The sequence below is a fragment of the Ixodes scapularis genome, unplaced genomic scaffold, assembly GCF_016920785.2.
Source record: "Ixodes scapularis isolate PalLabHiFi unplaced genomic scaffold, ASM1692078v2 PGA_scaffold9__187_contigs__length_104089568, whole genome shotgun sequence".
Lineage (NCBI taxonomy): Eukaryota > Metazoa > Arthropoda > Arachnida > Ixodida > Ixodidae > Ixodes > Ixodes scapularis.
Window position 1 is genome coordinate 51,282,979 of NW_024609884.1, and position 21,549 is coordinate 51,304,527.

The 21,549-nt window shown below is 45.8% G+C and overlaps 1 protein-coding gene across 1 annotated transcript in view; it reads right to left on the reverse strand.

The window, feature by feature from the left end:
- The window catches only part of LOC8030477 (Golgi apparatus protein 1), a 55,396-nt gene extending 34,191 nt beyond the window's left edge, over positions 1-21,205 (reverse strand). The window contains exons 1-6 of the mRNA XM_029981445.4: positions 20,768-21,205; positions 20,210-20,248; positions 15,144-15,230; positions 14,855-15,064; positions 13,515-13,760; positions 6,985-7,165 (exon numbers count right to left, since the gene is read on the reverse strand). Coding sequence (XP_029837305.3) covers positions 6,985-7,165; positions 13,515-13,760; positions 14,855-15,064; positions 15,144-15,230; positions 20,210-20,248; positions 20,768-21,106 — 1,102 coding nt within the window. The 5' untranslated portion in view covers positions 21,107-21,205. The remainder of the gene's footprint in view (positions 1-6,984; positions 7,166-13,514; positions 13,761-14,854; positions 15,065-15,143; positions 15,231-20,209; positions 20,249-20,767) is intronic.
- Positions 21,206-21,549: the final 344 nt, after the last annotated feature.

A 21,549-nucleotide genomic window follows, 5' to 3' on the forward strand; every position in this document is an offset into this window, starting at 1 on the left:
CACAGTTATACTATCTATTTATTGGGCTCGGCGGACATTAGATGAGGGAAGAACAGTCACGTTAAGTCGGTTACTTCACTGAAATCGGTTAACTTTTTTAATTAATTACCGCATTTATTCAAATATAAGTCTACCTTTTTTTTTTTTTTTTTCAGAAATGTCAAAAATTAAGGGTCGACCTAGAATCGTGATCAAAGAATTTCAACCTACATTCGCAACCAAATTTTGCGACCCTACTGGGGGCATTGACCCTTCAACCACCTGGCCCGAGCTGTACTCGTCATGGAAGGTTGTACCAATATCGCCGATGACGGGTAACACTTGTCCAGCCAAAATGAGGGTTTGTTTTCACTGCCAAACCCGAGACAGGTTCGTTCATCCATCCATCCATCGCGTATCTAGCCTTGTAACAGTGATCAGAAATGGCAGCACGCTTGAGTGATGCCGGTGACGGCCCTCGGAAACGGGCTCTCTCTTGCGGCAGTTTGAACAGTAGCGACGATGAAGACATCGAATCTGTCTCTGGAAGTGAGTCGGACATGGATTTTGAATACGAAACTGACTTAGACAACAATTACAGTGACGAAGAAGACGACGCGCTGGCTAGTGTTCAAATGTGGCAACGCGTAAACCGCGTAAACACTGAAAACCCGCCACCCGCGCCTCTGAGATTTCCCATTTTGTGCAGTGCCTGGGATTCTGCGGCAACCCACTGACGAAAAAGACATTCTCGGCTGGTTCAAGGTTGTTTTTCTCTTATTGGTACCTTGTCGACCTCATTGTGACAGGGGCAAACTGCTACGCGGTCCCGCATTCCGCAGCGCGGGGCTCTTCATGGAAACCGGTGGACCGCGAAGAGATGATAGTGTTCCTTGCGCTAATAATTTTGCAAGGAATCGTTGGCAAACCGCAAGTTGAGATGTATTTGTTAGCGCTAGTACGGAGAAACGTCTAGGCACTTTATCTTTTGTTACGGTGCGTATGTTCAGATAAATACTGCACATTTCAGCACGTGTTATTCTATTACTCTTACATGCACTGAGGGAAAGCTTCCATAAAAATCAACTTTTTCTTTTAAAAGTTTAGTTAATACCAATCAGAAACCAATCAAGTAATGTATTTGCAATATCAGAATGACGAAAGAAAGAATATGTGGAGATAAAATTTGGTAAAGTTTGTACATTTTTTTCGAAAATAACTTTATCGAGTCACCCAGCCGGCGTTGCCGTAGTACCGCGCCGCTTCTTGTTTCAAAAAGCTTTTGGTGCACAAAAACAACCGAAACAGCACCAACTGACGGCCCGCCCGCGGGGCTCTCGCGCACATCCCTCAAACATTGGGTTTCGCCATGGCGCCTGTAGCATTCCCCTTGCTCAGCAAGGGGGAAGGGGAGGGAGAGGAACACGATGCGCCATGCACCTTTCCCTCCATCCCTCTCCCTCGCAAACGTGCACACGAAAAAACGGAGGTTACTTTTGTTTGTTGTTTGCGGCGGCTCGCGTGTTGCTCACAGCGGCTCGCGGCGTTGCCAACACTACTGGCGTCTTTGTATTTGGTCTTTCATCACTTTGCTTGTCTCCACATTCTTTCGTTTCTTTTTGCCGCCATTTTACAACAGTGTCAGTGAGATATTGTTGCGAATTTGCAAGGATGTCTGCCAAGCTGACGAAGCTTCGGATGACGATGACATGTCCAAAAGTTCTGACGATTAAGTTTTCCGCATCGCCCTGTGATTTAGCCGATAGCTGTAATTAAAGGTTTGTTTGTTTCTTTTGCCCAAACTTTCCCCTGTTCCTAAAAGAAAAGAAAAAAGGTTGACTTATATTCAATTTGTTTTGTTTTTTATTCTTGGTGGGTTCACTAATGGGGGTCAACCTATTTTCGAGTAAATACGGTATCTCGTGGGTCATGTTGCAATTACAGAATTGACGGCAATTACTTTCGGAGGCTCAAACAATTTAAACAATTTGCAAAAAGATAATAATTTTTTAAATCTTCGCTGTTCAGTTTTCGCAATTTTTTTTTTGCCCGATTTTAATATTGCACTCAAAGAGTACCGTGAGCCCTGCCCACAATGACGCTTACAATAGTGGCGCAGTCCTTTCAATCCCATCGTCAGTATCTAGGCAGAGCGACCTTGATGGAAGCGCCGACGACACACTGCCGAGATAGTGACGACGTGACTGAAACGACTACATACGTCCCCTTTTAAGCGTCACTGTGGGCAGGGTACGGCACTCTGCACCCAATATTGAAATCGAGCGAAAGGTGTCCGATGACAGCCACATGTCGGGAAAAAAATGTTTTTTTTCCTTTGCGATAATGCAGTGAAATCGCAGTATTTTGGGAGAAAGTGGCACATTTTCTCTCACTTGTGCCAAGATAAAACAATATTAAAAATTAATATTTTAATTTTCTACCAGTAGTTTTCAATAATACGCTATTGAATGTTCACTTCAAGATAAGCTTCAGCATTCATATTTTTCCAAGTGTTGATCGCAGAGGGTTAGCCACGTTGAGCATGCCTCCTACCGAGCACTGGTGCACTGCGGAGAAGTAACACTCGCAGAGTTTGCTTCGACGGGTGCCACTTCTCTGCAGTGCACCGCTGCTCGGCAAGAAGCGCTCTCCACAGTTAGTGCACACGTACCTGTATTTAAAAAGAAACGGAAACTTCGTTAATGTTGATATCAACACTCCACTCCACTTTTTATATTAAACTGTTGATATCAACACTACACTACACTTTTTACATTAAACTGCAGCTATAATGCAAGAGTATATGTTGGGCAGAGATGCCTTGACAACACTCATCCATCATTCACGATTGTCCTTTTTTTCGTTTCTCAAGGCAGATTTATAAATCCCCTTGATGAGGTAATTAGGTGTAGCTAAGCATCTATATGCATGGCTTGTATGGGATGTCACCACGCCATGCTGGTGGTCCATAGCGCGTGTTCTTGCCAAGAAAAACAATTTCTGTGCTGTGAAATGTACACTACAAACAGTATGCACTTGGCAGCGAGGCCACCACAATGGCAGCTGATGTGATGTCAGTGCAAGCAATGTGCAGGCTTAATTTTATGTTAAGTGCATCATTTACTTGCCTTCCCAATGTAGCAATGGACTTTCTGATGCCAGTCCATAAATCTAAATAGATAAAAATTAATTTGGCTTAGAAATGGAAACTTGGGAACAAACTTCATAAGTTCAGCTGTACAGTCAAGCCTGGAAATATCACACTATAGTATTTCGAATTATTGTTTATATCAAACAGTCCAAACATCCCCTTGAAAATTGGATGTAATAGTATTCACGACTCCAGCAAAACGGACGGCACCAAGCGGGAAAACCGGGAACCAGCTGGAACAGGTCGCTTTGCGCCTCTCCGCATCTCTGGCGGCTTTTGCGGACACATGTTGTCGGCGCGGTGGCGAACAATGTAATTTGACGAAGGTCCGAATATTTCTCAAGTTTGCCCAAGTGTTCATTAGTGTGGTAAAGCCTCAGTAGATTGATTCCCTCCATCATGTGTTTGAACGCCTGTTTAATCTACAACACACAGTTGCGTGCTTTCAATTTTTTTTTGTATGGGGAGGAATCACGGAAAAACGTTACGATTTCTTGCCTGTCTCAATCACATACAAAGTGACGACTACTTGGTAACTGATAGGTGGTTTCTTTATAGGGATGCAGAACAGTGGACGGAGGGCAACAGACGAGGTGTTTCGCCGAAGGGAACACCAATGTTGCAGTCAAGGGAATGGGAAGGTTCGACAGCTGCCTTTCTTGAGTTTGATTGTGTTCCATTAACTTGAAGATTGAGCCACCCACGCCGGTCCGTGTGTTGGCTATTCACCTTAGCTGCTTTTTGCCGAAAAAGCCTCTGGACCACACTGAAAGAGTTGGGCTGATTTTGCAATTACTTGACCTCGGAAAACCTGCTCGTTGCATACGATTAATGAGGGAAATTGTCTGGTTTCAAAAGATGGGGGGACGCGTCTCGCAAAGTTAGAAGCTGTCACGACATTATGATTTATTGCACCTCCAATATTTATACGATGCCCCAGTCGAAGCCAGCAGCAATATACGTCTACATTGGTCAGGCTGTACGGCCACAAAAAAAATAGTCAATTTCTTCCTTCAGGATTCTAAGTCAAGTTTGATGCAGACGGGGTCTGCGTGACTCTCCGACGAAGACTCTCCAGTTTGTCCGCATTCGTCTCCGTGCTGCGGGCTAGAACCATTTGGCTGAGTTTAAGTAGTATTTCTCTGTTTGTCAAATACACTTTTATTCAGTTCACCTAAAAGCTAGTCAACTAAGCTCATATTTCAAGCCAAAGAATATACTAATACCGCTTTAGTGGGACATAGTACATAATATTATACATAACCCACATATTCGTCAAAATGACTTCTCGATTACTACCAATACCTGAATTGAAATATGAGTATGAGCCACTTAGTGGGGGGCCAGCGAGTTAACATGCTCCTCAGTTCAACAAGCGCTTGCTTAATTTTTGTAATTTTCCTGCAGCCTGTGTTGTTGACCGAGCAGGCGACTGGGGCTCGATTTGGCGGACAGGCAAGTCGCATGACAGAGGCATCCGAGTTAGCTGGAAATTACTCTCAATGGAACAATTCAGTAGCCATCGCTGCTTTCCTTAGCTGATTAAAACTGATTAGAGTCTATTACTATCTCTCCGGAGCCCATAGTTCCGGTTTTGAACGAAATCTCCGAAACAAAATTTTGACATGAAAAGAACACAAAGCACCGGGAAAACAAAACTAAGCTTTGCAAGTTTATGTACACCGGCTACACTTAACAGTCAAAGTTCAAATATCTATAAAATAGGGCATTTAACAAAAAAAACTGTTAAATTGAATGCGCCACCCATTCTGCCGGCCCAGCCGACACGACGCAACGCGACCTGTTCCCAGCCACTATGTTCGTTTGGTGGCGGTGCCCCCTATAGGTCGTCGCGAATAAGAGCGCTGTCTTTCTGTATCGAACTCCCATGGGAGGGACATTCAGTATAGCAAACGAAGCCCAACTGCCCGTTGCTTCTCCCACAATCTGATTGCGCCGGTGGCGAGCCCATTGCTTGCGTTGCAGGGCCAGCAGACCGCCAAGCCAGCATACACGCCGTGAGAGCGGTAAGATACGCAGTGAAAGAGCAGTTGTGAAAAAAGAGAGACAATGAACCAGAAAAAAAAAGTGGAGGATAGAAAAAGCAAGGGGAAGGGCACGCGCACGTAGGGAGAGCAAGGAGTGCTCACTGTCAGAACGGTAGCCTGCACCCTTTCCCCAAACACTGCCAATGATGCTGCGTGACTCCCTAGCCCCAAAATAAAATGAGCAGAAAGAAAAAAATCTTCGGGACAACGGTTGTGCGGCGGTGTCTGCCGTCTCCACTAACTATGCTCTGCTGTATTTAGCAGCTCTTGGATGCTCCATTTGGTATGCTCCCCTTCGTCGTGACCTTTGGTATTAGCAGAGACGCCAGGAAATTTCAACTCTAGCTTAATTTAACATACTCTTGTATATCAAATTATTGATATATGAACTATTTTGTGATCACCTTTGAATTCGAACTATCCAGGTTAGACTGCATTTTTATTTAGGCATGGTGCAGTAGGGAAAGACTAAGAAACTACTCTATCTATTTGAAAATATTCGGCCAAATCCACTATTTGCTTCGAATTTGATTCAAACTCAAAATCTGCTCTTCACACATGCTTAAAGGGGTATTCCAGCGACTTCTTCATGGACACTGATTTGCCTGAAAATTTGCTAACACACCAACAAACATCGCTGAAATAGTATCCCAAATATCAGGCCAAAATATATGTCTTTTGCAAAGTTACTGAATTTACAATTTTGGTCCTTACCGTGTTTTTCAAACTGACAGTCTCTACTGGCAACAACGAAAAAGTGACGCTAGTGGAAGGCATGGGTTCACTTTGGACTGCAGCTTTTGCTCCCAACTGACCAGTGTTAAATGAATGCTTTGGAAGCTCGCTACAGTACCCGCACACCAGCACGAAGCAAATGCTTGGCATAGACTATTTTTTAGACTGCTTGCTCACTGGCAGGCCTGCCTTCCAATGACGTCACGGCACTGAAAAGTGCGGGTATATTTGAATGTTGGTTTTTGCAACATTTTTGAATGCTGATTTCACAATAAATGTTATGAATTTCTCGACACTGATCAGCATGCCGGAAAGAGCAAACGTCGAGGATTCAGAAAAGTAGCTCAAAAAATCGCCGGAGTATCCCTTTAAAGGGACACTGACAGGATATTTATGCTCGCCAAGGTCTTTATTTGTACATGACATATGAGAGCCCAACTACCCACACACAATTTGCCGATCTAAATTTGTTTTCTGCCCCCCCGAAAACCGCCGATCAAGAACTGGCCGGTTTGAGTCGCGTTCACTCTGTTCTCTGTGGTCACGTGCCGTTTTCTAGGGTTTAAGCACAATAATCAAAGTCATGGGTCATCAAAGGCACACACTAAACTTAAAAAAAAAAAAAAAAAAAAGACATATTTTTTGGCACTTTTAAAAAACTGCAAATACGATGATTGAAAAAGAAAACAGTTGCACAACACGTGACTTCCGTTAAGTTTCTCCTCCTCTACATTTCTTCTTCCTCCCCAGTCACGTTTTGGTTTCGAGCAGTTGCGTTTTTTCACTTAAAAATATATGTGACGCTGTAGCAAAATATTGATTGGGTAATCTTCCTACACCCATAATGGATCACCCGGCAAAAAATAAATAAAGATTTTGAAAGGGTGTCAGCGTGAACTTTTTTTTGTATCAAATTGTGCAATCTCATACTGAAAGACTGCCCACGCCATATTTTTCCCCCATTTACCGCCTCACCACGGGTGGGCATTCCTTTTCGATTTTACGGTACTGTTATCGCACACTAGAGCAACTGCACAACAGCATGGTGCAACAGTGTATTTCAGCTCCTACCATTGTGAATGGCGTTCTCGAGGCAGAGGAGAATCTGGGCAAGGCGGAACTCCCGCCGCTCCGAAGTCTTGTCCCGGCAGTGGTACATGCGGATGTCCTTGAAGCAGGCTGTTGACAGGCCCTGGTTCACCCGGTAGTCCTGCAGCATCAGCTGCTCACGCTGCACCAGCTTCTCCCGGCACTGCAGCCCCAATCGCAAGTGTCACCATCACCACCCAGTAAAACTTGACACAAGACTACTGAGTAAATCCTGTTAAAGCCAAATGCAGACATACTAAAACAGTGGTACCGTGAGATTTTGTGCCCCAGTTCTATTCCCTCTAAAGGACGATTGCTCCAGGTGCCGCAATTCGGAAGGTTGCAATTCTGCAACATGTACAAGGCTTCAAATTCACTTAGACGGTCCGCAAAAATCAGTCCGAAGCATTTTGCAGACGGGGCGCACCGTCTGCGAATGCTGTTGCAGGTTGCCCAAAACTGGTCATTCTTTTTTTTCTCTTTTGAACAAGGTAACTCACGACGCGAATAAGTTGAGCCAGTTGGTTAAACTTAAAGGGGCACTGACACCCCAAAGTTACGTGTTTTTTTTTGTCTAAAACGAAGCAAGTTGTAGTCATAAAAACGCAAAACAAATACCGCAACGCAAAAAAAAAAAATTTACCACGCATGCTCCTTTTTATTTTTGGCACTTTTCTCTCTTACTTCTCACCTCCCCGCTTCCTTACTTTTTTTGATTTGTGACCTCAAATATCATGAAATTTAGAAGCTTTGTAGGCGACATTTCTAAAACATTTAATAACGGTAATCGTAAAACATGTTTTTTAACGCAACTGCAAATGCACTACGGCCCTTCTTTTTGAAATACCTAATATCAGTCAGGTGTGATGTCGCCTCCTGGATTTTTATCCTCCCTCAGAAAACATGGCGGCACTCGACGCATGTACCAGAGGATGATCGGCGAGTCAGGGAATCGGACGAAGCGGTCTTTTTTAGGTGCTCGAAGACCTCAGACTTCGAAAACGAAATCGTCAAAACAACTGGGTTTGGTGTATGTATCGTAGTTTTGTTTCCGACTCCGCCGGGGCAGCCTTTCACGCAGAACCGGCAAGACGTCAAGCGTCGTCTGCTCACGGCGACAGGCGGCACGGCACGCACGGAGGAAACCATTTATTCCCAGTACGCCAGCGCCCTTCTCTCCCACTCCTCACCTCCTCGCTTCAAGTCGCGGCAGCAATGGCAGTTTGGAACGGAAGCACAAAAGAAACTCAACTCGCAGGACAGCTCAATATTTGCAGTCACTGCAATGGCGCAGATTGCACGGGAACTTTCTACTTCACAAATACTGAATTCCCAAGTTTCGAATTTTGAGGGTAATGTTCAGGCATTGTTTTCAATCATTTCGGATAATTTAAAAAAAATATTGTCGCGGTAGTGCCCCTTTAACCCATTTACTTCCAAAGCCGGCGATGCGCCGGCCGCTTCCGCCAAGGCCAAAGTGTGAGAAGCCGGCGATCGCAGTCCTCTGGAAAACGCATTGTTTTTAAAAAGCCCCGTAAATGGCGCTTCCCTGTACACTGGGTTCAGGTTGTTTCGTCTTTTTCACAGCAGATGAAAAATAGTTGTCCACTGTTTTTGAGCTTTAGTTGTTTAGAAAAAAAATACGAAGTTTGCAGCTTTGTTTTCTCTGTCGATTCGTTCGCTACTTCTGAAACATGGCGTCGTGAAAGAAAAAAACGCTCACATGTGAGGAAATCCTCGAGCTGGTGTTCGAAAGCAATAATGAAAGTGATTGTGGCGACGATCCAGAAGCTATATTGGACCAAAAAAGTAGCGACGATGAGAGTGATGGTGAGAGCGGTAGTGATTGTGAAGGCGATCTGTGTGGCACTTCACATGCCCGTCTGCTTCAAGACCTTCCACACCCGCAAGGTACTTCGAGTGCATTGCTTCCGGAAGACATTCCTGAACAAAATAAAGTAAGAAGTGTTCACCTGCGAGTTATATAGCAGAAGTTATAGAGCCTTCTTTACACGCCACACACAGCAGTCCGCGTGGGGGAAAGGTGCACGGTACAGCTCGCGGGAATGGGCGTCGATGCTGCGGAAGCGAAAGGGTTAAAGGGGCCCTGCAATGACTATTACACTGGTTTTCAATGTGCACCGAACCTGAGTGCACAGAACGTAGGAACTTAATAAAACTGTTCTCGAATTTCACCTTATTTTAAAAGTTATAGGCGAATTAAAATTACAAAAACAAGCGAAAAATAACTTCATGACGTCTCTAATCCTGGCTTGGGTGGCTGTGAACTAGAGAAGGGGCAGTGAGCTCAGCGAGTGCTCACGGCTGCCGCACTCCATGTCGATGGCTCGAGAGGGCACCACTAAAGCATGTGCTGACCCCGCTAAAGCAGTCAACCGACTGGCCCCGCTAAAGCCGTCAACCGATCGGCGCTGCCGAGTGCTACAAAACATTCATGTGTGCCGCACGAAGCCTCTCGTCCAGCACTCCGACCATGGCGCCACTTCATCCCCATCAACATTATCATTACCATCCACAACAGCGCACCGCCTGCACAGGCGATGCGTGGCTCATGCTAGAGCTCGCGGGGCAGAACTGCTCCAAGGCTCAGCCAGTAAAGCCAGAGCTTTTTATCTCTACTTTGTCTTTCTTATAAAATAAAACATTTATTATTATTATTATTATTATTATATATTCGTGGTGCTTTTATGACGCTTGTAAACCCACCCCCTCGTAAAATACCTGACAGCGATGCAAACAAAGATTCTCTTGCTTAGGTCGTGCCTGGTTCACCTGCAGCCAACCTGAAAAACCTGACAGGAGCAAGGCACCTAGCCACACATTGTCAAAAATGCAAGTACAAGGCCAACTTAAGGAATGTTAGCATACTAGGACACCACAGAAACCAGCTTGCATGCGATATGCTGGAGGCCCTTTCCATACAAAATGAGGACCAATCGGTTAGTTCCCCTTCAGTTACCTTGCACAACAAGGAGAAAATGCTCCGGCAGGGAACCAATTCTCTTCTTGATTAGAAATATGAGGAGGAGGAAGTAATAGGAATATTAGATGCCATTGATCGCTCAAGCATAAAAGAAAGAGGAAGAAACAAAACCAGTTGAAGACAAAGAGGTTTTTCATTAAAACAGTTGGTAGCCCCAGCGGCAGTCTGTCCTTTCCTCATCTCCTTTATCCTTCCTCTTTATGTACAGCTAGTACCACCCAACATGAACAAGTTAAGTTCATCCGTTGATATTTTAACTTCAAACTTCAACCACCTAGCTGCATCTTTGTCATAAATTGCAGCACATTACACAGAAATCAATTTTTGCGGACCATTTAAAGCAGGTTTTAAGCATTACTGTACATGCTATATTCATACTGGACGCTTTCCCAAACGTTGACCGAACGTTTCCTACAAAAACTATACATAGCATAGAAAATGTATCGATGTCACATTAGTCACCGCCAAGGGGCCTATTAGGCGGGCACAGAGAGTTTTGAATAATTCAGGGGGGATCGGTGGCCGAGTGGGCTGAAGCGCACACCCAGCTCGACGCGCGTGGAGCGAAAGCTCGCGCTGCAGAACCCAGGGATCCTGGGTTCGAGCCCCCCACCCCTGCCCGTTTCGATCTGGATGAGCATCGTACCGGCGTGCGGTCGTGTATCACTACTGCGTGGTGCACGTTAAAGACCCCAGGCTAGCGGTTGTACTGCACTGGCTAAATTGCTCATCTACAGCGTGTGACTCGTCGCAACTTTAAATGGCAGACCAACTACACGCTGTATAAATATCCCCACAACCCCAATTATTATTATTGAATAATTCAGTCCCTTAACTAGTTTAACATAAATAACCTTCCGATTAGTAAAAATAAATGTACCGTAATATCCCGAGTCATCGCCCACCCCCCAACCGCCTGAAATTCTTTAAAAAAGTGGGGTGGGCCATGTCTCGGTGGGTGAGCACAAACACTTGAAAAAAAGCGGAAAAAACCGCCTATTTTTCTCTGCGTATCTAGCGCTGATGCACAAGAAATACAACAAACTCAAAACTCGATTTAGTTTCATTGTTTTATAGAAAAAAATGCTCACGAAAGAATATTTTACTATAGCAAAGTCCGATGCTTGCATACGCGCTAGAAACAACGCCGATCTGCATATAGCACGAACGTTTGTTCCGTGAAAGAATGTGGCCATTATGTTCTCCTAGTTAGTTAAAAAAGAAAGAAAAGTCTACAAGAAAATAGAAAAACCGACCAGGCGCAACGAGCGAGCGAGCGAGCGAGCGGACCAAAGAAGCGACCAAGAGCAATGCTGGGAAAGCGGGAAAGCCGGCGGTCGCGTTGGCAAATACTTTGGCGTCGGGCCAAGTCGGGCGCCTTGTCAATTGCAAGCTCTTGCGCAACTTTCTTGTTTGGTGCGTACATACGTGCGTCCGTGCACGGCGGGCTACCAATGCACGGTTGGGACGCTCTGCAAACGTCTGTGTAGGACGTTCCAGCAAAGCTTTATTTACGCTTTGGCTTAGCCTAAAATATTGCACAACCGCGGTCGCGACGGGCGGGAAGAAGGAGCGGGTTCGCAATGACCTTACTTCCGCGGAGACAGACTTTGACCTAACACTCCGCGGTTACGTTAACAAACTCTTATTTTGTTATCTCCATCGTTTTCTTTTCGCACGGATACACGACCACTTTGAGGTCGCTCACGGAGGAAATGCGTAAACAAAAAAAAGTGTCTTTCCCTCCTTCGTTTTACTTTGTCACGGACGTCCTCCAACTGTAAGGTCCGCGGCCGCGTCATTCGGGTAGGATGAGTGTTCGCGGATCGCAGAGTCCGCGCTGGGGTATTTGAAGGGGTGGGCGATGACTCGGTTTTTTTTCGGAAATCGATATTGGCCCAAAAAATGGGGTGGGCGATGGCTCGGGGATGGGCGATGACTCGGGATATTACGGTAGTATTACATGTTTTCAATTAGAAACTTGCTGGGCATCATCAAAAACCAAAAATCAGTAAAGGTTAGGAAGACATTAAGTATGAGGGAAGCATGGTGGAAGGCCCAAGTTATTGTATTTTCCGGAATATAATCCACGGACTATAGATGTTTAAAAGTTGAAATTTTACACGCACAGACTACCTACAGGTGCGAACTATACTTAGCTTGCACGTGATGTCATTCATGGCCATGCCGGTATTTTATGTGCCTACCACAAGTGGTCAGTTCACTGTGCTAGTTTCACACTGCAGACGCCATAGTTCGAAGGAACCAGTACATAGAAATAACCGGCAGTGCCCAGCAATAGTGACACTTGCAAGCCATGTATAGAAAGACAATCTTTTTTTTTTAAGGTTGTTGATTATGATGCAACAGATTTTATGAAAGACAAGTTATGTTGTGAATGGTGTGAATTACGTATGCAGCAGCTGCAGACTGTGCACCGACTACAGACTGTGCACCGACTACAGACTGTGCACCGACTACAGACTGTGCACCGACTAGACTGTGCACCGACTAGACTGTGCACACCGGCTACAGACTGCACACCGGCTACAGACTGTGCACACCGGCTACAGACTGTGCACACTGGCTACAGACTGTGCACACCGACTACAGACTGTGCACACCGACTACAGACTGTGCACACTGACTACAGACTGTGCACACTGACTACAGACTGTGCACACTGACTACAGACTGTGCACACTGACTACAGACTGTGCACACTGACTACAGACCGTGCACACTGACTACAGACCGTGCACACTGACTACAGACTGTGCACACTGACTACAGACTGTGCACACTGACTACAGACTGTGCACACTGACTACAGACTGTGCACACTGACTACAGACTGTGCACACTGACTACAGACTGTGCACACTGACTACAGACTGTGCACTGACTACAGACTGTGCACTGACTACAGACTATCTAAGACAAAACTTTTTTCCAGGCGTAATTTAACTTTGCAAACTTCGCACCGGGTGCAGATTATAGTCCGGGAAATACGGTATCACTCAAGCCACAAAACGCAGCACTGGCGAAGTGAAAATGCAGATGATAAACAGAAAAATCACGCGGGCATGTCAAAGCTTGTTGAACGAATATACGGCTCCCAGAAAAACAAAGCATGCAGTTTAAATCATACTAAAACTGACCGATTTAGCAGTTTTCGATAATGCTCAATGAAGTTGCCACTTGGAACTGTTATTTTTACAAATCAAAAAGTTAATTACACAAAACTAATAAAAGACTGTTGTTTTAAATGCCATGTACCTAAAAAGAATAGACCCCTTGACAGCGACCATTACTACAGTACCAACCCTAGTCCTGCACGATGCATACATCTTTTGCGGACAAATTTTGGCCGGCATTTCGTGAAGCCCCTCACATACTACAGCACAAGCTCTCAAAGGGCAAAAGACGTCTGGCTTCTCCACACTGTCTTCGCAAAAGAGGTCCAGAGGAGCTCGTTGCCCAGGGTCGTCATAAACCAGATGCCCACCTCCTGGCTCATGTCACGGTCCGAGCGGTGCTTGAGGAGGCAGCGGTAGACGCGTCCCTCGCCCGAAGCCACGTTGGCACAGAAGTGCTGCCGGTCCTCACGGCAGGCAAAGAACAACGGCCGGTCGAGGTGGAAGTCCTCCCCTTGGATGCGGGCCAGGTGCAGGATCTCCTTGCGGCATGACTTGCTCAGCTGCTCGCTTGCCTTTGAGAGGCACTCAATCGTCTGGCCCTGCGAGTGACGCTCCTGCGCCCACCAGCCGTAGGGGAGAAATCAGCCGTGGGGAGACGGCTCCTCCCAACATGATACACCCGGTACACATGCTAGTATGCTTGGTACCCTTGGGTTATTGGTGCCCACGGACCAATAATAACCGCTTGAAGGCTTCAGGTCGAACCACTGCGGGTGAACAAGTTTGCGAGTTTCTATTGTCAATTGCGTGTTGCGCACTCTCCCCTGCCGTCTGGGCCATGGAGATATTGAAATAAATACATTTAAAAAGCATTGACGTGACAAAAGAGCAAGCACCATTAAGTGACGCAAAGGCAACTCTCCTCTGAGGGATCGCCCATCCCGCTTTTCTGGCTAAATATCAGTAACATAAAAATTCCGAAACGTCGCCCACCATCCCATTCCAGTCGGACATCATATGATGTCCGACGGGAATTGCATCAACTGCACGATTTGCGGTGCCGGTACGGGTGACAAGCGAGTCCGCAGCGGGTGACAAGCGAGTCCGCAGCGGGTTCCCGCGTTTTTGTTCGCAATCTCCCCGTCTAATATTGTTCCCCGCAGCACGAGAGTTTGTAGCAAGTTCTCAAGTTTTGGGTCCACGATCCGCACCAAGACATTGATTCCCATGGCAAACAAGTTTGTAGCTGGTTCCTGCGTTTACCGCACCGTGCCGCTGGCTGCAGTATCCTTTCCCGTGACACGAGAGTTCATTGCAAATTCCCGCATTTATTGCTTTGTGAATCGCGAATTTGCCATGTCAGCGATCTGCAGTATCAGTGCGTATATGTGTCACGTGGTTTGTTGTTATCATTAACTATTTATAAAGTTTTGCCGTCTCATCGCCAAAGATAGCCCACCTCATGTTTTTCACCACTTACCTCTTCATTTTGGGTGGATGCCCTTTCGAGATTTTACAGTGCTTGAGTGATGTTAAAAAAAAAAAGGGAAAAAAAAAAAAAAAAACTAAAAGACTTAGTTGTATTCAAGACATCACCAGAAAAATGAAAGTAGGTGTGAGAACAATCTTGCCAATTCAAGGTGGCATGCCCCTGTATCCAGCAAAAACCTCGCCCAGACACTCGGGCTCGAAAGAAGCAATTGCCCACCTCGGGATCCTTGGAGATCCGACCGCAGTTGAGCCTATTTATGTCTTCACCGCACTCTTCGGTGAAGCGGTACACCAGTCGGTAGTCCGAAAACACCACAGACTCCATGCGACTCAGCAACCCCCGGCACTGCTGATCTGTTGCATTCTCCGAGTGGTCCATGAGGCAAGCTAGGAGCTGACCTTTCTCCGACGCATCACAGTTGGGGTACTGTAATATCGGTGCAATCGGATTATGACAAGACTGCTATGAGCGGTGCATTACTAATAACAATTTAAATTAATCATACCATTTTTAGAAGATTCGAACAGAACTGCTTTGCTGCTGCAGTGAAACGTTCATCTTGTGTAACGTTACGCCTGAACGTCCACAACAGCTGGAAAAGAAGGACGATATGTGTTACAAACACTCGAATGATTGACTGTCAATGGCCAAGGCTCAACTGTGGCCAGGAAATTTTGGCAGAAAGAGTCAAGATTGCATGGCCACCATGGTGCATTGTCGGATTTCCTGTTGTGTGTAACCCCACCCTCATATTGTCATGAGGGGCCTTTATGAAAAAATAAATAAATAAGTGTATGTAAAAGAAGCACTTAAATATTTTAGAAAATCACTGTCTAGGCTCTTGTGCTGTAAAGTTACGTCGGACAAAACTGAAGTTATGTCCGACGTAACTTTACTGCAAGGTTTCGAGTTATGTTTGAGGGAACTCGAAATGAAAATGAAAGTTACATCCGACGGATATAAAAGTTAAAGTTATGTCCTGTATAGCCCATGCAACCTTAATTAATGTTACGCTTTACGGTCGATACATGACTTAAACACGAACTTATTGTGAATTATTACGTTACGCCCGATGCAGCACTCGTTAATTAAAATCGCGACTCCATCTGTACCTCCAGGTACAGATGCCCGTCACATTATTATTTTTTTTTCTTTCTCGTATTTTATCTTTATCTTTAAGGACAATTTCTTGCGACGCTTTCTCAGAATCGTGGACGTTCAAAGGAATTACTGAGATAGAACAGTGATGTGATACAAACTTGCTGTTTACAGCAGCAGGGTTTCCGACAGACTTGTTGAAAACTGGCACGATCTTCACATACCACTCAAGTCGCCACGCGCACTAGCTTTGGCAGTGTTTTCTTCCAGGGTGTCTTAAATAAAGAGCTGATTCGAGGGCACCGCCCAGGAGTGAGAATGACAAAAGGCCCTCGACCTTTAGCCAGATCAACTATGCTCTCAGCCCAAGCCAGCAAGGGCTACAAGCAGGTGTAACAAACGCAGCAAGGATAGCAAGAAGTGTTTTCATATCGAAAAAAATTCAATAAATTGTCTTATATGAGGGGAAAGAAAAGAAAAAAAAAAAAAAAAACATGTGACGTGACTGGCATCGAACCCACTTTCAGCAGCCTTGGTGTGCGAGGAACACACTCCAGCCCTCTCAACAAAGCTGAAGGTACGGAAAGAGTCGAGATTTTAACCGATTCACGAATGCTGCATCGGACATAACGCAGTAAAAATTCACTATAATTTTGTATTTACATTATGCATCAGCCGTAAAGCAAAACATACGCATAGGTTGTGTTGGTTACACAGGACGTAACATTAACTTTTATTTCAAGTTCCGTCGGTTGGACATAACTTTAATTTTCATATTGGGTTATGTCGGACGCAGAGCCGTATTCGCGACTCCAGCAAAACTGACGACACGAAGCGGGAAAACCGGGAACCAGCCGGACCAGGTCGCTCCGCACCCCTCCGCGTCTCTGGTGGCTTTCTTGGACGCGTGTTGTCGGCGCTGTGGCGAACAATGTAATTTGACGAGGGTCCGAAAATTTCTTGAGTTTGCCTGAGTGCTCATTAGTGTGGTGAAGCCTCAGTAGATTGTTTCCTTCCATCACGTGTTTGAAAGTCCGTTTACTCCACAACAGACGGTCGCGTGCTTTCGATTTCTTGGTTGGGGAGGAATCATGGAAAAAACGTTTTGATTTCTTGTCCGTCTCTAATCACATTCAAAGTGACGACTACTTGGTAACTGATGTGGTTTCTTTATAAGGATGTAGAACAGTGAACTGAGGACGACAGACGAGGCATTTCATTCGAGGGAACACCAATGTGGCAGTCAAGTGAATGGGAAGGTTCGATAGCTGCTTTTCTTGAGTTTGGTTGTGTTCGATTAGCTTCAAGTTTGAGCCACCCACGCCGGTCGGTGTGTTGGCTATTTATCTTGGCTGCTTTTCGCCGAAAAAGCCTCTGCACCACTCTGAAGGAGTTGGGCTGACTTTCGCAATTGCCTGATTCAGGAAAACCTGCTCGCTGCAAATGATGAATGAGGGAAATTATCTCTTTTCAAAAGGTGGGGGACGCGTCTCACAACGTTAGAAGCTGTCACGGCATTTTGATCTATCGCGCCTCCAATATTTATATTATGCCCCCGTCAAAGCCAGCAGCCACATACGTCTACGTTGCTCAGGTTGACCGGCCACAAAAAATGCTAATTTTCACCGTTCAGGATTCAAAGCAAAATTCAATGCAGAGACGTTCTGCGTGAATCTCCAATGAAGACTCTCTTCAGTTTGTCTCCGTGCTGCCGGCTAGAACCATTTGGCTAAGTTTAAGTAGTATCTCTCTGTCTGTCAAATATACTTTTATTCAGCAGTTCACCTAATAGCTAGTCAACTAAGGCCATATTTAAACCCGAAGAATATACTAAGATCGCTTTAGTGGGACATAATACGTAATACATAACCCGCTCGTCAAAATGACTTCTCGATTGCTACTAAAACCTGAATTGAAATACGAGTATCAGCTGCTTTGTGGGGTGCCGGCGGGTTAACATGCTCCTTGGCTCGAGAAGCGCTTGCTTAATTTTCGTAACTTTCCTGCAGCCTGTGTTGTTGACCGAGCAGACGACTGGAGCTGTTTCCTAAACGTGGATACGCACAAAAGTTTGATTTCGCAGACAGATAAGTCGCATGGTCGAGGCATGCGAGTTAGCTGACAATTGCTCTCGGTGGAACAATACTGTAGTCATCGCCACTTTCCCTAGATGACCAAAACTGATTAGTATAATACAGTCTCTCCGGAGCCCATAGTTTCGGTTTTGAACGAAATCTCCGAAACAAAAGTTTAACAAGGAAGAACAAAAAAAAAAAAAAAAGGGAAAACAACATTATGCTTTGCAAGTTTATGTGCACCGGCTACACTTAACCGTCTCAGTTCAAATACCTATAAAATTGGGCATTAAACAAAACAAAATCTGTTGAATTGAACGCGCCACCTGTTCAGGCGGCCCGGCCGAGCCAACACGACCTGGACTCAGCCACCATGTTTGTTTGGTGGTGGCGCCCCCTATAGGTCGCTGGAGTCTCGAATATGGGGAGAGTTTGGTCAGTCTATGATCTCGCCGCCGTAACGCTCCCCTCCAGAGCGAGCCAATCAGCACGCGGCGCAGAGTGAGAGGCATGAGCGCATGCGCGTGAATTCCCGGCTGCTCGCAACTGGGTGGAGAGGGCCGCCATCTTCGATCATTCTCCCGGCGGAATGCGTGGGATCGCCATTTAAATCTAGATTACAGCCTTTTATATCGCTGGCTCTGGCAAGAAAATGACATTCTGTTATTCCTCGGTGGGTTAAAAAGCTAATGAATGAAGATTTTTCGGCGTATGGCCACAAACTTTTATTCAGGCGAAAAAGAAGTCTGCCCGTAGCAGACGACGTGTAGCCTCAGCAGTGCTCTTCTCCGACCAGACTCCGACAGCGTTGCTAAAAAATGGCGGTCGTCTCCTCTCTGCTCCCTTCTTTCTCTCTCGCTCCTTCGGCGCTCTCCTCCCTTTCATTTACTTTTCTCCTCTCCGCCGGCTTCCTTGCCACACCCACTGGCCAAACTCTCCCAATATACGGCTCTGGTCGGACGTAACCCAATACGAAAATGGTGGTGTGCAAATCAACTCATTCAGTGGTGTGCAACTCGAAACCTTGGGGTAAAGTTACGTCAGACGTAAATAATTTTTATTCTGGGTTCCGTCGGACGTAATGCTAGACACTGCGATGAATTTAAGATAATGCTCAAAATCAACATTCAAGTTGTAACGATAAAGCAAAGATGGCAAGTTAGCCTCCATGTTAACCCAAAGAGTAAAGCTATACGCACTCCGGAGTGCGCTTCGTACGGAAATGGCTATACGCACTCCTCGGAAAGCTCATGTCGCTCGGGCCACCCTTTTCGGACGACGCGTGTATCACTGGGGAGCTCGTTAACACAGCCCCCCACCTGCGTTCACGCCGCTTCGCGGCGACAGTATGCGGCTGCTAATTGCAAAACTTAACCAATACACGCCGCTTCGCGGCGTCCAGCCGGCAACCCAAGCCCCGCTGCCCCGATCGCACCGCCGGAAAGGGGTCCCATACCATTTAGTTCTGCGAAGTTTCGTCGACAATGAATTTTTTAGTGTTCATCGCAAAAAAGAAATGTAACGCCCAATGCCTCAACAAAACAAAATGTTCGAGAACATGAAACAAAAAAAAAGTCGGCCCACCGCGGATCGAACCCGTGTCCACATGCGTACAAAGCAGATACCTTAACCACTATGCTATGCCACTTTTTTTTTTTCTTTATTGCCTGGTTAGACAGATTTTTTACAATACACGCAAAAAGGAAAGGCTAAAACACTTCAGCCGTACGAAGGCCGTGGCGGTATGCTAAAATCGTTTAAAACTGGCCAACTGATCCAACAGTGGTAACCAGTCTGGAGGCTCGGCGAGGGCGCGATAAGCTTTTCTTACATAGACAATGTTTTCAATAAAGTTTTCACGCACAGTGCGAACATTCACGTCTGCGTGTCGTAAACTCATTCTCGTCTTCCACATACTGTGGAGACTCAATAACAGAATCATATCATACGGAATTTCATCTTCATTTTTCACAGCCAGATAACGAATACCGCGTGGGTTGACAGGTAAATCTTTTTTGAGGGTACGCTGGAGGATGTCCCAGTGGAACACAGCGTCCCAACATTCGATAAACATGTGTTCTACGGTTTCGGCTTTTTTACACAATAAACAATTGGTGGACCAGGGGACGAATAAACCTTTTTCCTCCAGTTAAGTTTTCACCGACTATGCTATGCCACCGCTTAGAAAACTGCTAGTGACCATTCTTTTTATACAAGTTCAGCGGAGTGCGTATAGCCATTTCCGTCTGAAACGCACTCCAGAGTGCGTAGAGCTTTATTCTAACCCAAATGCAACAGAAGGTCGGCCGCGGCAAAATTTTGTAGTTATAAAAAACAGTGTCACACTCAGTAATAAGCAACATCCCTGCATTTCTACACAGAAACGAAAGTAACTCACGTGATGACACTCGTCGGACAACTTCGCATCCTCTTTCCTCTGCAGGTTAAAATAGGAGAAACAATAATGACTCGAAAATGTGGCAGCAACAAAACCGTCAATCCTCATTGCGAAAAGCAACCAAAGGTGGCAATTCTTGTCAAAATAAAAACAAAAACCGTGGCTCCCATGACACTGAACGACAAACGGACATTACAACCTTAACTGAAAGCAAAACTGCTTAAAACTTATAGGGGGTGACCCAGACGAACTTCATTCGACGCTAATGCCTAAAAGAATAGAGAAAGTTAACTATTCATATCAAGAACAACGGCAAAAGCGTAACCTAGATTAAAAAAAAAATTTTTAAAAAGACGAGGTAATCATGGAAAGTGTCAGCAAAGTTACGTACAAAAGAGAACAAAATTTGCCACGCCTGGAAGCTCGGCACTGCGAATTATCTGCAGCTATCTTTGTCACATGTCCGTGAGCGCAGCAAAATTCTTGACAGGCAGCGCAAGCATATCGACACGCCCGATGAGCCCCCGTGAGCAACGAAACAGTAGTGAACGAACTTACCTGAGCGTTTTGAACGCAGTCTAGCACGTTAAAATTGTTTGTGAGAAGACTCGGAGCGCAGAGCGCCTTCAAATCACTGGCACATTGAGGTGTTTCGGCCAGTCTCAAAGAGCTGGCCGGGCTCGCGTGCTCGGCTGCCGCTCGCTTCAAGAGCTTGGAGCTCGCGAGCTGGGGGCCGCCTGCCAGGGAACCGACGACATTGTCCTCTCTGTTGGGCGCGGGGCCGCCTTGGTGCGAATCCGCCTGGGGCACGCAGCACGACAAACAAAGCACGAGTAGAAACGAAAATGCGCACTGACTCAAACTGTTTAACAAACGACACCGCTCCTGGGACGCCATATTGGTGGCGGTGCCAGCCGTGCCAGCGGTGCGGACTCGAGGGAGCACGAAAAGCAAAAGTGGAAAAGGAGTGGAGGGGGAAACCGGGAAGTAGGAGAGGAGGTGAAGTAACGGACCTAGCGCCACCGAACGTCACCAGAAAATACATCGTCGCTTTTACCGCTTTTACCCACTTGCTTCTTTTCTATTTTCTTTTTCGCATAAAGGCATTATTACAATGGGCTGCGTTCAGGCCCTTACGTGTTTTTGTCAAGAAAGAAAACTAGAAAAATTAAACGATAAAAAAAAAAAAACTCCGAACTTGCTTAAGACTGCGGCGGGAATTTTGAATTGGGGCAAATTCAGCGCAAATGAAGTTCCAACTCGAGAGCACTATAGTGTTGCAAGCTCACTTTCGCTCGTGAAAATCGGACGAAAACGCAGAGAAATAGATGTGCGGGGCA